Below are 16,388 nucleotides of genomic sequence, written 5' to 3'. Positions count from 1 at the left end.
CACGTGAACAAAAATTGAGATACATAAAAAAGAAATACATCTAATAAATACAAAAACATCATTAAGCCACTTTTTGTGGCTTGATGGTGAAGTTTACCTGTTAAATTTTACTCTTAAAAATAAATATATTTTCATGACAGTCAAAATAAGGAGCAGTAGTTAGACTGTATCCGCTCAATCAAACAAAGAAAAGACGATTAGAAAAACAAATGTATGATGAAAAAAGTTATATACATATAAATCAAATTTAAACACATTATTTATAGAACATCAATATAAAATCTCTCGATTAAGAAGCCAAATTCTAATTTTATTCTTATTACATAATATAACATTATTAAATCTAAGGTCAGAAGGAATTAAATTTAAAATGTAAGGTACAATATAGTTTAATGTTTTACTGCCATATTTATTACTAATTTTAAGGATCACTAAACCATCATTATAAGTAAAGCGAGTGTTGTGATTATGATTTTGATAAATTAAAGAAATATTAGTTTTTTTTTTTTTAATATTATTAAAAAAATTTTTTTTTTACAATATGCATAAGAGGTAAAACAGAGTATTAAAAAAAAAATAATAACATAGCAATGAAGTACATATTAACTCAAGATATAAACTATTTAAAAAATCGTGTGTCTCAATGCATCCAAACCGTCAACAACTGGATGTCATCAAACAGACTCAAACTCAATCCATCTAAAACTGAGCTTATTGACAGTGACAAAAAAGCGACAACACCTTTTAGACCAATCTCCAATTTAAATCACAGGTTGTGATCTTACCCCTAGTACAAATGTTAAACTACTGGGTGTTCATTTAGATTCAGATCTTTCTCTTCATTCTCAGGTGAATAAAACGGTAAGTGCTGGTTTCTTCCATCTCCGACAGATCAAATCCGTGCGGAGAAATATTCCTATAGATGCAACTAAAGCTCTTGTAAATAATAATAATAATAATAATGTTTGGATAATTTATATAGCGCCATTTTTGTGAAAATCACCTCAAGAGCGCTGTACAGTAAATAAATATCCCAACACGTCTTGCAGCTACAGAGCGCATGGACGGTTGGGATTCTAGTTCCTCGTCTCCAATTATGATATATATGAGCTAGATAACAGAACGTCTTGCAGCTACAGAGCGCATGGACAATAAGAAATCTAGCCCCTATTTACATTTTTTTTTTTAAAATTTTTATTTGACAATGAAGTTTAGAGTTTAAGTAATATTTTAAAAACGAAATAAAAAGCAAATTTATAAAATTGGAAGTTAGATAACAACAAGTCTTGCAGCTACTGAGCGCATGGACGGTTGAAATTCTAGACCCCATTTACTAAATTTAGATATTTGATAATTGATAACATTTACATAATATGATAAAAATAATATGATAGTTAACATCACAAAAAGTCTTGCAGCTTCAAAACGCATCGACAAATGGAATTTCAACAACATAAGAATGATTTTAAAAAGTTAATAATAAAAAATAATTTTAAAAAACGCAATAATAATACATTGAGCAAAGAACTAGAAATGCTTACATATGTCGTTTCGCGTCTAGATTACTGTAATGGAATATACGCAAATCTCCCAAAATATCAAACTAATAAACTTCAATCTGTTTTCAATGCAGCAGCGAGGCTTATTACGGGAGTAAAAAAATATTCTCACATCTCACAACATCTTCGAGATTTGCACTGGTTAAAAAGCCTAGAGAGAATAAAATACAAGCTGTGCTGGACAGTATTCAAATCCCTTCATGAAATGGCTCCAAAATACCTATCGGACCTTTGTATTAGGGAAAATACATGTCAAAGAAAATCTACTCTTAGGTCAGCATTTGATTCAGGAAGAGGAAAACTTGTCGAAATCCGGCGCTCCCCAAACACTAGATTTGGAGATCGTGCTTTTGCCGCCGCCGGCCCCTCTGCCTGGAACCAATTGCCTTAAAACTTACGAATCACCGACAGTCCCAGTCAGTTCAGATCCCAACTAAAATCCCACTTCTTTAGACTATCATACCCTCAATTTTGAATCTTGAAATATTTCCATTTATTATATAATATATCACTTAAGTTTAGTTAGAATGTAAGTTTAGATATACAATTGTAAAGCGCCCTTGAGGTGATTTTTTACAAAAATGGCGCTATACTAATTAGCCAAATATTATTATTATTAACAGTAAAAATAGAATAGGCAGAACATTTAAATTAGATAATTTCTGCTCAGTTTTCCAGGCTGAACTACTCGCAATACGAGAAGCTCTCGAATGGTTATTAAAGAAACCACCAGAGAGATGGGATATTGCAAAAATATTATCAGATTGTCGTTCGGGCGTTCAAGCTATAACAGATACTCGGTCGGTAAATCCATTCATTGTAGATATTCAGAGTAAAATTAAGCATCTAAAAATAAGAGGGATGAACATTCAAATATGCTGGATAAGAGGACATGCTGGTATCGTAGGAAATGAGAGAGCGGATGAACGAGCAAGAGCCGCAACTTGTAAAAAAACGGCACCTTTCTTCTCAGAATTTCCCCTTAGCTTTGCTAAATGCTGTATAAAACAAAATACGCAGCAGCGTTGGGAGGATCATTACCGCGCTTCTTCTGCAGGTAAAATCACTAAAATGTTTTTCCCAACGCTGGCTGATGCAGCAAACTTCCGTCATCATCACCAAAGTACTTTCGAAACGACCCAAATTTTTACCGGACACGGAGCTATGAGAAGTTATCTACATAGGTTTAAATTAAGGAATGATGACTATTGTCCATGCGATGATATTTCTTCACAGAGTATAGAACATCTGTTATTTCAGTGCCCATTTTTCAGTTTGCAACGCTATAATCTTGAAGCAGAATGCAGGAAAGATGGAATATCCTTAACAGATATCCACACTGTAGTAAAAAGTAGTTATCACGCGCTATTGTTCTTGAACTTTGCAACAATGGTGATTGGACTCATAAAGGTAATAAACCAAAATCAGTGATCGAACATCCCATTTCCAAGACAAACAAAAACTTTTTTTTTTCCGAGTACCTTAGCCTTGTACATGACACGTAAGGCTACTAAATACAGGGGTCCAAATATATTTAAAAAAAAAAAAAACAGTAAAAATAGTAAACCAAAAATCCCACAAAGGCATGGCCTGTCCATTATAAGGTACTTTTTTATTTTATAGTAATTAAAAAACTCTAGATAAAAAAAACATAAAAACATTCCTTATTATTTAAGGGCAACAAAATACTCCTTATACTGCTGTAAAATGATGCAGAACCAAAAAAATTCTTGAACCAGCAGAGTTTTTAGTGATTTGTAAAGGAGTCTTTTGTTATCTCTCTGGTGGAATAATTCTAGTGGTACAACTTTCTTAATAATGGAATACTGTAGATCCTGCATCATTTTGATATTGGTTCTGGTTGAATGGCCCCATGATTTTATCCCATACCTTATTATAAACTCAACCAGTGAAAATCCAGTAAAAATTCTTAGTGTACATTTTGGCAATATAAAATTTATATATTGTGTAGGTACAAATTTATGAATACTCTTTATAGCTTACTTGCAAACAAAATCACCATTTGCCACTGTTGGAGACAACACCACGAGCCATTACTAGTAATTGCAACAGGCTCTGTTGTAATAGTAATGTGATAGTTGATTTTTCTTTTCAGAGTAAAGACACCTGTATTCTAATCAGTGGAGAATCTGGGGCAGGGAAAACTGAAGCTTCCAAGTTTATTATGAAATACATCGCCGCCAACACAACACAAGTTCACAGGGAATACATAGATAGGTACAATACATTAATTCAAATTATCATAATCTTATAATATGGTTACAGGTTTACAATCATTTTAAGACAGTGCAAGTTTGATGGTTTTTTAACTGATCAAACCAACCGCCTATTGCTTTGAAAACTTCTCCATTTTGAGATTTTAAATGATCTTAAGGATTTTTAATTTTATCTTTTTGTTGCAAAATTGATCGCTATGTAGACTCATGCAATTTTAAATCCCTAATTAGAACTGCAAATTTACCACCATTTTCTATCATTTCAATTATTTTAAGTGTCTTTTCTAACATTGTGAAAAACATTGTTTTGTTATTATTATTACTATGGATAACTTATATAGCGCCATTTTTATAATATATAATAATAATAATACCTCAAGGGCGCTTTACAAAGTGATTCTATAGATAAATAAATTTAATTGAAGCTTTTAAATTTGTAGTTATTTTAAAAAAAAATATTTTGTTATCACATGCTACGGATTTATTCAAATGATTTAGAAAATAACTCTCACAGCCTCGCACTTCTGCTGGGAGAGCATTCCATGCCACAGGGCCTACGACTGCAAATGCGCGTTCACCGAACTTAGTGCGCTGTTTGCATAGAGGTATATAATCTTTTCTCTCGCCGTAGACGTAGCTGATCTAAGCTTAAGACGCATGTCAGCTAGTTCATCTGGAATGCATAGTTCTCTTAGATATTCCGGAGCAGAGTTATAATGAATCCTCAATCGTTGGGGTTCCGTTAATTGTTCAAAATGTATTAAGTCACATTTTATTTTTAATTTTCACATTTTTTTTTTTTTGCAACACAACAGGCCAAGTGGCCCAATCACAGTGGTGAGTTACAGCATGAAACATTGAAAAAAATCACATTTAATTTTTATGTTCTCACTTATTGCTTATGACCTGCCATTGGCTAGTTAGTGTTCTTCACCATTCTACTTATTTTTCCCTCTAGAAAACATAGCCAGTGTGATTTCCGGACTACTGGAGTCGTATTGGCTTCGTCAGTCATAAAAAGCTTTTCATAAAAAATATCCCTTACAATCTTTTCTCGGTCATTTTTTAATCTTATATCTTAATTTACTCTCTACACTAATATTTCTTCCAGGGTTAAAAATGTTCTTATTCAATCAAATGCCATTTTGGAAACATTTGGAAATGCCAAGACGAATCGTAACGATAACTCGTCACGGTTCGGGAAATATATGGACATACATTTTGACTACAAAGGAGACCCCATCGGAGGCCACATTAGCAACTATCTTCTCGAGAAGTCCAGGGTCATGTCCCAGCAGTTGGGAGAGAGGAACTTCCACGCTTTTTATCAGGTAACATACCGCTTTAATTTCCTTCAAGAATTAATGAGTCGTGTAGCTGATTGTGTGGTCTGCAAATATGCAGAATTGAAGGTTGTAGGGAAATGTTGGAAAAAAAACCCAACTACATTATAAAACAGCTTCTATAATGCTGATGGGTGCTCCTCACGAAGAAGCATTGTACGAATACCGAGTGTGTGATATCAGCACATTAAGAAATACAAATCTATACAACAAAAATGTTTGAAAAATACGTGGTAGATTCTTTGTTTTTTATGTGAACTAATTGTTTTATTATTCAAACCATTGAATCAAAATGAATTACTAATCTGTTCTGATTTGTGATCTTTTAAAATCATTATTGTTCCATTGGCGGTTTTGGAGGTGAGGCAATTGAGGCGAAGGCAAATAAGGCGAAGCTTTTATATAGAAATATATACTTTAATATAACATGTTATTTATAAAATCAATTTTATTTATATAATTATACATTTTTACAGTTTTAACATTTCAATTTTCATATTTTTACTAAAACTTAAATCCCACCAAACCACTTCCTGTAGCTTGTTAATGGAGATTATATTTATACTAACTTATATAATATTATCTACATTTATAAAAACAATGAATTAACAGATGTAATTAACAGCCGGAAAGATCAGAATATACACGTATATTCAAATAATAATAATCATTATTATTTTTTTAAAAATTACTACAAGAAAATATGTGAAAAATTAAAATATTTACATATAAGCCTACTATTCATGTATAAACTTTTGATCAAGTAGCCAGTCTCTTATTTTGCTCTTGTTAAATTTAAGTTCTTTCGGCAATAAATTAAAAATGCTAGGTACTTAATATTTGAGAGTTCTATAACCATACTTATTGCATACATTTGGTACTACCAAACCATCATTATACATGAAGCATTATGTTGGAGAGGAATTTTGAAAATATTACTATTAAATTGTTCTTAAATTATGCAAAGCCACAGTAATCCTCGAACAGGCAGAGTTTTAAGTGCTTTGTACAAGAGAACATTATCACTTCTTTGTTCGTAAATCTCTGCTGGTACAATTTTCTTAACTATCGAGTACTGTAGACCCTGAATCATTTTAATATTAGTTTTAGTCGAATTTCCCCACGACTTTATACCATATCTTATTATTAATTCTACTAAAGAAAAATAAATAATTTTAAGAGTGATTTTATTTTTTTGTTTTATTATTTAAACTTTGTACTGAATATGCTGTGTAATTTTTAGGTTATTTTTTTTAAATATTAATCTTGTATAATTTTTAGGTTTAATTTTTTTTTATAAATCTTGGGTATAAGGAAATTTATGTTTTAAAAAAAAAAAATAATCCAAATATGTTAGTATTATAAATGTTTGTAAAAGGCAGATTTGCCGTTTATGTTAATAAAATAAAATAAAACATATTTTTTGACTTGAATCAAATCTAACCAACAATGCTATACATATAAAACTAGAGGAAAAAATATAAGATTACAAACGAGGAGTCTTAAAACTCCTTGTACAAGGGTTCAAATTTGTACAATGTGTTACCTGAGGAAATAAAAGAAATGAAAAGCCTTAAAAAGTTTTGATCTAAAATATATTGTTTATTAAAAGTTTATATTAGTTTTTAAGATGTTATGAGCTAACTTAAAAAGCATTATAATAACATTATATTATGTTTATATGCTTCATCTAAGTTTTCTTTATTACTATCATTGATTAAAAATATAAAAAAATGCAATCAATTCCAGATGCTGGGTGGGTGCTCCGACTCGCAGTGCAAGGGCTGGGGTCTGTCCAAGGGGCAGCAGTACAAGCTGCTGGGAGGGGAGAAGGCCACCGGCCAGGACACCAAACTGTTCTCCGCCACCAACTCCTCCTTCACATCGCTGGGCTTCTCCCAGCAGCAAATGCAAGATGTCTGGACCATCGTGGCCGCTGTCGTCCTCCTGGTAAGGAAGAAGATAAATAATTTACAAAATGGCTTTGAAAACTCGCATATATATTTTTTTGTAAATGTATAAAGTGATCACAAAAACATCCCAATAACAGCATATTAAGCGTGTCAAAGATACTTCCCTCGCTCGCGGGGGTTCCGGGTTGAGTTTGATCACAATAATTTTTAAAATATGCTCTCAAACCTGTTGTGTTGCAAAAAAATATTTCCTTCTCTAACACATATCTTTACTTAAATATCGATCATCAAAAGTTACATTTTCAACAATATTGCTACATTTGTGTCCGTATAATGTAAATTTGTACTTCTTTAGAGGTATAAATAAAATTATTTGTTTTATAAACCACTTTTTATTCACACAACTGACTATAGTCCTTAAAATATAGCTTGATTAGAATGACAGCTGTCAAATTAATGTCATTAGTGATGGGAAATTACTGATCACTGATCAAATCGATTTTATCAGTTTTTTCATGCAAACATGAAACTCTTTCCGAAAATTGATATAAAAACCCAAAAAAAGGCTATCATAGTGTGTTAAACACAATTATTCACCAAAAAATAAGAAATTTATACATTTTTCATGAACAACATCAAATGAATTATTTAAAAAAAAATGATTTATCTCATTCATTTGTTCATAAAACAAAAATAATAAAAAGTGGTTCATAAGACAAAGTTATTTTTATTTATACCTCTAAAATATAACAATTAACCACAATGTTAGTGGTACTTTTTACTGTTTAACAAGAGTTATTCTTATGATGTTTCTTGGTGGAACTGCAGTTTAATTAAGATAATAAAAATACGTATATGGTCTTTTCCCGCGTTTATTTATAATTTTTACCAGTGACCGGGTTTCGTCTAAATCGACATTGTCAGATTTTTTTTTTTTAAAAAGAGAAATACTTTAATAATAATTTACTCGAATATTAAAATTTCCCGACCATTTCCTAAACGTCGTATTAACTAATAACTTGTGCTGGAAAAATGGAAATCGAGTCGTGGTAGGGTGGGATGTGAACCTCGGAACTTTGGCCCGTGAATACAACTACGGGACCACAACCTGGTTCGATTGGTCGATAGACGATGTCAGTCACTGGTAAAAATTATAAATATAAGTGGAATAAAACTATGTAAATATGTATTTTTATTATTATAAAAGTTCTTTTGACGAAATTCTTCTGAAAGAAAATTACTGATATTTAGCGTTCTGTTTTCAAAAATGTTAACTCTAAATACACTGGAGTAATACTTCGATTTCTTCAAACAGTCATAATTTATCATTCCGCTTTCCACACCCAGAAATACACTGCATTTCTAAACCAAATACAGCATATTAAGACATTCTGTTATATGAAGGTAAGGTGATTAGTCCTACGCTTCAGGTGCCAGTCCAGGAACTATGAAATATTGCAGTTTAAACAACCTTTTAAATCAATATTTCATGTCCACCCGATCAGGAATCGAACCCAGGACCTCAAGAACGGCAGGCGAATACGCCGACCATTACACAACGAGTGGACTTATCTCCGCTCAATTTCCTTATTCAGGATTTTTACCTGAGAGTGGCCATCGAGTAGAAAACGCTTATCCAAGGTTCTGGTTCTATTTCACACACAGAACTGTATTCTTCATGTCATAAGCCCCATATTCCCTTCAGAGAATGTTTCATTCCAGATTTTTCCGTATGTAAAAGGGTTGTTAATGTATAGCTGAAACAGTACTGTTCCCAAAGCTCTTCCCTGTGGTACACCATATGGGTTTTAAACGGTTTTTTAGCAACTTAGATCAAACCAATAAATTATTTTGTGATTCTTAGATGAGTTTTGGAGAATGTTTCATTCCATGTTTTACCTTAAAATATTTTTTTTTTTTTTTTTTTTTTTATTATTTATTTATTTAGTTCTATGTATTTACATAGTCTAATATATATTTACAACACAATATTTACATTTATACTTATTCTAACATTATTTATCACTATTATACACTTAAAATCCTAATTTATAATATTCACTGTTTCATATGTACATTTTCATTAATTATATTCACTATTTACACTATTTACTACCTAATATTTTTCACATATATACTTTTTACATTTCATTTTAAATATATTTACATTCATTTCATTTTTTATGCTTTCTGGCATTTCTTCAAACAGTTTTATTCCCTTGTACATAAGGCAGTTCTGGGACATTGCTTTTGATTTTTTTTCCAGTCTTATATTTTTAGATCCTCTTGTTGCATAGTTATGAAAGAACTCATTATTTTTTAGTTTATCTTGAAAATATCTCGGAACTATTCCTTTAATAATTTTGTTTATTTCATTGGCAACATTGAATTTGATTCTTTGATCAATTGTCATGATATCTAGAAGTTGAATCATTTTCTTAACATTTGTTCGTCTCCCACATCTTAATATTATCCTCATCGCTTTGTTTTGTATTATTTGGAGTCTTTTTAGATCTCCTTCATTACTTAAATATAAAATACTGGAGCAATAATCAATGTGGGGAACGATAATACTTTTAAATATCAGCAGAGAGGTTTTAATGTCTAATTTATTCCTTATCCTTCCTAACAGGGATACCTTCTTTGCGATTTTCTTACTCGTATAGTCTGCATTTTTTGAAAAAGATAATTTAGAGTCAATCCAAACTCCTAGATATTTTATGCTTTCAACATTCTCAAGAACTTCTCCATCTAATTCAACACTGTGACCACTGTTAAAACAGCGTTTCTTACCCATTATCATACATTTTGTTTTTCCTACATTTAGTTTTAGCTTATTTGCTTTAAGCCATTTGGAGACTGTTTTTAATTCTGCATTTATTTTCCTTATTGCTGAATCATATTCGTTATCAGCTACATAAATTAAGGTATCATCTGCAAAAAGTCGAACTTGGCAATCAGACAATGTTAAAGTCATATCATTTATGTACAAAATAAACAATAGTGGTCCCAGAACAGATCCTTGTGGAACTCCCAAATCATTTTTTTGTTGATCTGACGTTTCATTATTAACCTTTGTCATTTGCATGCGATTGTTGAGGTAATTTTCAAACCATTTTATTTCCGTGTTTTTAATACCAATATTTTTTATTTTTTTAATGATTATATTTCGGTCAATAGTTTCGAACGCTCTTTTAAAATCTAAAAACACTGCAACTACATATTTATTTTTATCGATGTTCTCTTTCCAGTCATCTATAACAATATTAAGGGCCATTTCACATGAATTTTTAAACCTAAATCCCGATTGTTGATCACATAAAATATTATTTACATCTAAAAATTTTGTAAGCTGCATCTTTACTACTTTTTCCAGAACTTGTTCATATTTTGGTAGAGTATTTATAGGTCTAAAATCATCACATTTTTTTGGTTGTTTTATTTTTGGTATGGGAACTACTGTAGATATCTTCCACTTCTCCGGAAAAACTCCTGTTTTAAGTGATTCATTAATTATTTCTACAAAAGTTTTTCCAATTACAGCAAAAGCATCACACATCAAATTTATGGTTATTCCATCGGGACTTGCCTTGGATGTCATAGATTTTAGAATAGCGAGTAATTTTTGTTCACATATTTCTTCAAAAGCAAAGTCATTATATAAATGCACATTATTATTTTGTTCTGCTTCTTCCACCGGAATACTCTCATTTATTTCAATTATGCTTTTTATATAGTAGGTGTTAAAACGATTTGCCAAGCTTCTGTCGTCTCCCAAGTCCTTTGGAAATTCTATATTTTCATCAATATTGGTAATTGGTTCACTTTTGATCATACCTTTAATATTTTTCCACAATCCTTTTGAGTTATTTTTGCTTTTTTCGATTTTACAAACATAATAATTATTTTTGTTTTCTTTTAGTGCTTTGACATATTTGTTTCTACTTTTTTTATAGTTTTCCCAGTCTATGTGGCTTCCCGTGAGCTTTGTTAATTTATAGTACTTATCTCTTTCCATTCGCATTATTTTTAAGTCTTTAGAGTACCATTTGTTGTACGGTTTGTTTATTATTTTCATTTCTGGTATAACTGTATTGACAGTTTTTTCAATGAACTGTATCATTTTATCAACTTTTTCTTCGAATGAAAGTTCGCTCAAGTTTGACCATTGATTTTCTTCTAATTTTTTCAGAAAAGATACTTTATCATAACATTTGAAGTTTTTTATGTATTTACATCCATGAATATTATCTTGTTTAAAGCCTTCTAATCCTATTTCAATTGTATTGTGGTCCGTGATCTTATAATCGTCAACTATTTTTACATTCAGATTAAAATCATTACTTATAACATAGTCAATTAAAGTTGAGGATGTCTCTGTAACTCTTGTATCATTTGTTACTAGTTGTTTCATACCGTTTTGTCGTATTATTTTCAGTACCTTTTTGGTATAGGTATCATTACTTTGATTTAGATTTATGTTGAAGTCACCTGCAATCACATTAATATTTTTTTCTATCAGCACATTTTGGCACCATTCATCAAAATATTCTAGGAATTTTTTAGCACTTGAATTTGGTGATCTGTATATTACACAGTAATATCCCTTTCTCGGTCCTTTTCTAATCTTTATTCCTAATATCCAGTACTCTCTCTCGTACGATTCATTAGTCACTTCATCAAATATGATTCCTTGTTTGATAATTATTATTACCCCTCCTGTATGTCTGCTATTTGAGTCACACCTTACTGTAGTATACCCTTTATAATTTATTTCAAAATCTTGTATGTCTTCCGTAACATGGGTTTCACTTAACATTAACATCAGCGGTTTAGATTTTTCCAGTAATATTTGTACTTCTTCGTGGTGCGAAATAAGACTTTCTATGTTCATATATAGTATTATTTCACTTTGGTATTTTTTTATAAAAAAGAATATTTATTTTTTTCGTTTTCAATCTTTTTCTTATAAACTGCGCAGTCGTAACTCCATGCTGCATGGTTTGTGTCTATATTAAGTTTTAGTAAATTTTTTGCCGTAGTGCAATTGATGCATTTTTCATTTCCTGCGGGTTCTTTACACTCCCTACTTTTGTGGTCGCCCATACATTTCGGGCAAGTGGGATGCTCACGATTGCATTCACTTTCCTTATGATTGAATCTGTAGCATTTAAAACACCTTCTTACTTCAACAGCATCGTATACGATGGCGATCTAAAATATGGCAACAGTACCATTCGCAAAACATGTAGTTTTTCCATATGTAAAAGGTTGTTAATGTATAGTAGAAATAGTACTGGTCCTAAAACCTTTCCCTGTGGTACACCATATAGGTTTGTTTATTTATATCTTAAAATGTTACCTTAATTCTAATACCTCGTAAATTTGAGTGACCTGTTTTTTCTTCCTGCAATCAAATCTTTTAAAATCCACTAAATCATTATCATTTCTCTCGTTTCCAGGGCGAGCTGACTTTCTCCTCCGGCAACAGTGAGTCCGACCTCAAGGTCGGGGGTCCCCTGGGCCCGTGTTGCCGCGCCCTCGGGGTGACCGAGTCGGCTCTCAAGTCCGCCCTCGTGGGGAGAGTGCTGTCCGCCGGCGGAGAGCTGGTCAGCAAGGAGCACAACGTGACCGACGCCGGCTACACGAGAGATGCCCTGACCAAAGCCGTGTACGACCGCCTCTTCACCTGGATCGTCACAAGAATTAACAAGGCCATTGAAGTCCCGAAGAGTGCATATAAGAATCTGCTCATCGGGGTGCTAGACATCTACGGATTTGAGATATTTGAAACTAATAGTTTTGAGCAGTTCTGTATCAATTATTGTAATGAGAAGCTTCAGCAGTTATTTATTGGTGAGTATTTTATTAATATTTCTTATTAACTAGTCTAGGCATCTACAGGGCTTATGACCTGTCATTGGCTGGTTTAAGTGGCCATTTTACACACCGTGTAACATTCATCATTCTGCCCATATTTGAACATCTATATTCCTTCGATTCTTTCATCTGTTGATCTTTGTGAAGTTAAAGAGCTGAAACCTTAGGCAACGCCTGAAAATCTTATTTTTTAAATTTCTATGCTTCTCCATGGACCAGGTGAATTTATCAACAATATTTTGAGTTTTTCCGAATTTTTGTCGACGAGGACTGGATTTAACTCTCTGGGAAGTTGTTAATACTATCATATTACAACAGAGATGAAGAACATTTTAGAGAAGGTAATATTAAAGTCTAGGTATATACTCGGCTTATGACCCGTCATTGAAAAAATAAGATTTTCAGGCGTTGCTTAGTATGTAGGTGAAATAATTAAATTAGATGAATCTCACCTGCATAAATATAGGTTTCAGCTCTTAAACTGTTTTGTTTGTTTTTTTTCAAATGTTTTTTTTTTTTCAGAATTGGTATTAAGGCAAGAACAAGAGGAATACCAGCGTGAAGGTATTCAGTGGACCCCCGTGCAATATTTCAACAACCGAGTAATCTGTGAACTAGTCGACGCCCCCCACAAGGGCATTATTTCCATCATGGATGAAGCGTGTCTTAATCCGACACAGGTAACAACTCCTCCGCTCAATTCTATCCTATGCCTTCGAGAGAAACTAATTATTCCATTGAAAAACAGCTAAAATTTCACAGCCGAATGTCAAACTAAGTGTAAGCATTACCCGAACGATCACTTGTCTATATCCAAGCAAAAATGTCGGCCCTTTTGACACATAATTTAATTACTCTATCAATCAATTGGAATAACATTTATTTAATCCATTATGCGAAAAAACCTCTGATCCAAACCCTGAGCGAATGTTTTTGACTCGATGGGTGCTCTCGGACAAAAATCCTGGAAGGGGAAATTGAGTGAAGATAAGTCCACCTCATATGGTTGGCGCCTTTGCCTACCACCCTCAAGGTCCTGGGTTTGATTTCTGAAAAGTTGCACTTGAAATATTGATTTAATTTTTTTATGCACCTCTGGGTATGGAAAGGGGAATGATTATGATGTAAAAATAAATACGCACATATGTATAATTTTACGATCCACATGTTGGGCTCAAATTGTGTTAAGTAGTTGGTTTACGCAATGTTCTAGGTATCAGATGAAGTATTACTGGGAGCTTTAGACTCCCGACTGGCTCAACATGCACATTACACTTCCCGACAGCTGCTTCCTACTGACAAAGCCCTCAAGCACAAGGAACATTTTAGAATCACGTAAGTTTATACTAAAATTATTCACTAATCCATCTTTACCGAGACACCAGATGCTCCCATCATTGCACTTCTCCGTAGGGGTGGGCGGAGAGGATAGACCGTCACACATGTATAACCCGAGATACATTCCTAGCTTCTTCCACATTCATCCACATCGTGTCATACGTGCCCTTCGATTGTGTCTGCTTTTGACATGACCAGACATGAAATTTTGGTTTATTTGATCAAGCCACCTTTTTCTCGGTCGTCCTCCTCCTACGTTACCATTCATTCTCGCCAAATATATCTGTTTTACCATTATGTCGTCATCCGTTCTTTCTGCATGACCAAACCATCTTAGTGGCCCTTTCTTGATCTTATCAATTATGCCTGTCTTAGATTTAAATTTCATTGATTTCCCACACATTTGTGCAAGAGATTGCATGTGAATGCGTTCACTCTGCTTTCACATTTCCTCTGCCAGTTCCATTTTTCACTTCCATACATAAGTGTAAGGACTAAAACTCCACCGTGAGCTTTAATGTGTTTGATTTGTAGGTATCCATAAATGACATCTATATAATCAATAACCTTCCTAACAGTATAATAGTCAGCGCCGTTGGTTGTTATTATGTTCAATAGCGAAGTAATTTATCTGCTCGTACAGTACACCATTTGATTTCCATGAGAGTAAGATAAATCACAGAGTCACTTTTATTTTCAGACACTACGCTGGCGATGTGACTTACAGCATCAAAGGCTTCATGGACAAGAACAAAGATGCTCTTTGGCAGGACTTGAAGAGGCTTCTGCATTCTTCCACCAACCAGAGCCTGCAGGATATGTGGCCCGAAGGGGCGACACACATTCAACAGGTAAAGAGCTGTAGATCACTTGATCTTGAGAAAAATATTCCAATCTATAAGGGGTGAAGTTAATATTTATCTACAAAGTGAAATTAAAACATCTCTATGAAAAATAGAAAATGGATACAATTTCACTTTCTAAACATGTTCAATTTATTACCGACAAAGATAATTTATATTTTAATTCAAATATACACATTTTTGCGCATAAACATCGAGTTTACTTTACACCACCTCGATATTTACCGATGAATATAGCATTTTTAATCGCGGCCCAGATGTGTACATGGCGTGCAGAAGCTCTGATTTGAGAAATGATAAACCTTTCGATGGTGTGTAAGTTGGAACATCTGATCTGCTCTCTTTGAACAATTTTAAAATGTTTCTCTCCCAGCCTGTTGTTTAAATAAATCCCTCTTTTCAGACGTCCAAGCGACCTCCGTCTGCCGCATCTCTCTTCCGCGGCTCCATGTCGGCACTGGTGACAGATCTGCAGACTAAGGAGCCATTCTACGTGCGTTGCGTCAAGCCAAACCCGATCCAGAGTCCGGCTATATGGGACAGACAACTGGTGAGTTTGGCTTATTTTGATAGTTTATTGACAAATAAAAAAAATTAGCTCTGAACTTAGAAAGAAAATTAGTCACTGACAGCTCTTATTCTCTAAGCAAGTAATCTCACTATATTTTCTCTTACCAGGTTGCTCACCAAGTGGCGTACCTCGGTCTGGTGGAGAACGTTCGCGTGAGGAGAGCCGGGTTCGCCAACCGCCAGCGCTACGACCGCTTCCTGAAGCGCTACAAGATGCTGTCGCAGTTCACATGGCCCAACTTCCGCCAGGGCAGCGACCGGGAGGGGGTCATGGTGCTGCTGAGAGACCGCAACATCACCGACGTCCAGTACGGGCACACCAAGCTGTTCATCAGGCAAGGACAAACATATATTACACTGGGAAACACTAATTTCATTGACTAAGATCTGATTTGGCGTGATGGCATCTGAATCCAAAAGTGACCCCAGTTTTTGTCTGTCATGTCAACTTTTTTTTTACTGCATACCCTATTTTTGTTCCAAGTCATACAAAATAAAATATGTTAATGAAAAAGTTACCAAATGTGTAGGATTTAGGTAGTTAAGGGTCGGTTGGGGTTCCTTCCCCGGTTAGATATTGACAGAGAAGACGTGGTTGCGGTTTGAATGCTGATTAATTACTTGGCAAATAAATAACGAATTATGTCGCACGAGTGTAATGGCGATAAGGAACTACATGCTGGAA

At 33.5% G+C, this 16,388-nt stretch overlaps 1 protein-coding gene across 1 annotated transcript in view; it reads left to right on the top strand.

Annotated features, from left to right (window-relative positions):
- Myo31DF (Unconventional myosin ID) overlaps positions 1 to 16,388 on the top strand; it is an 83,816-nt gene that overhangs the window by 60,209 nt on the left and 7,219 nt on the right. Inside the window, exons 3-11 of the mRNA XM_088232494.1 lie at positions 3,676 to 3,797; positions 4,908 to 5,127; positions 6,889 to 7,089; positions 12,515 to 12,908; positions 13,455 to 13,612; positions 14,146 to 14,267; positions 14,971 to 15,121; positions 15,537 to 15,683; positions 15,812 to 16,038. Coding sequence (XP_088088620.1) covers positions 3,676 to 3,797; positions 4,908 to 5,127; positions 6,889 to 7,089; positions 12,515 to 12,908; positions 13,455 to 13,612; positions 14,146 to 14,267; positions 14,971 to 15,121; positions 15,537 to 15,683; positions 15,812 to 16,038 — 1,742 coding nt within the window. The remainder of the gene's footprint in view (positions 1 to 3,675; positions 3,798 to 4,907; positions 5,128 to 6,888; positions 7,090 to 12,514; positions 12,909 to 13,454; positions 13,613 to 14,145; positions 14,268 to 14,970; positions 15,122 to 15,536; positions 15,684 to 15,811; positions 16,039 to 16,388) is intronic.

This window comes from Micrasema longulum, unplaced genomic scaffold (genome assembly GCF_059751315.1).
Source record: "Micrasema longulum isolate JH-2025_06_02 unplaced genomic scaffold, ASM5975131v1 h1tg000988l, whole genome shotgun sequence".
In the NCBI taxonomy this organism is placed as follows: Eukaryota; Metazoa; Arthropoda; class Insecta; order Trichoptera; family Brachycentridae; genus Micrasema; species Micrasema longulum.
Note: the sequence above shows the minus strand (reverse complement) of the source record. Positions and strands in the feature narration are given on the sequence as shown.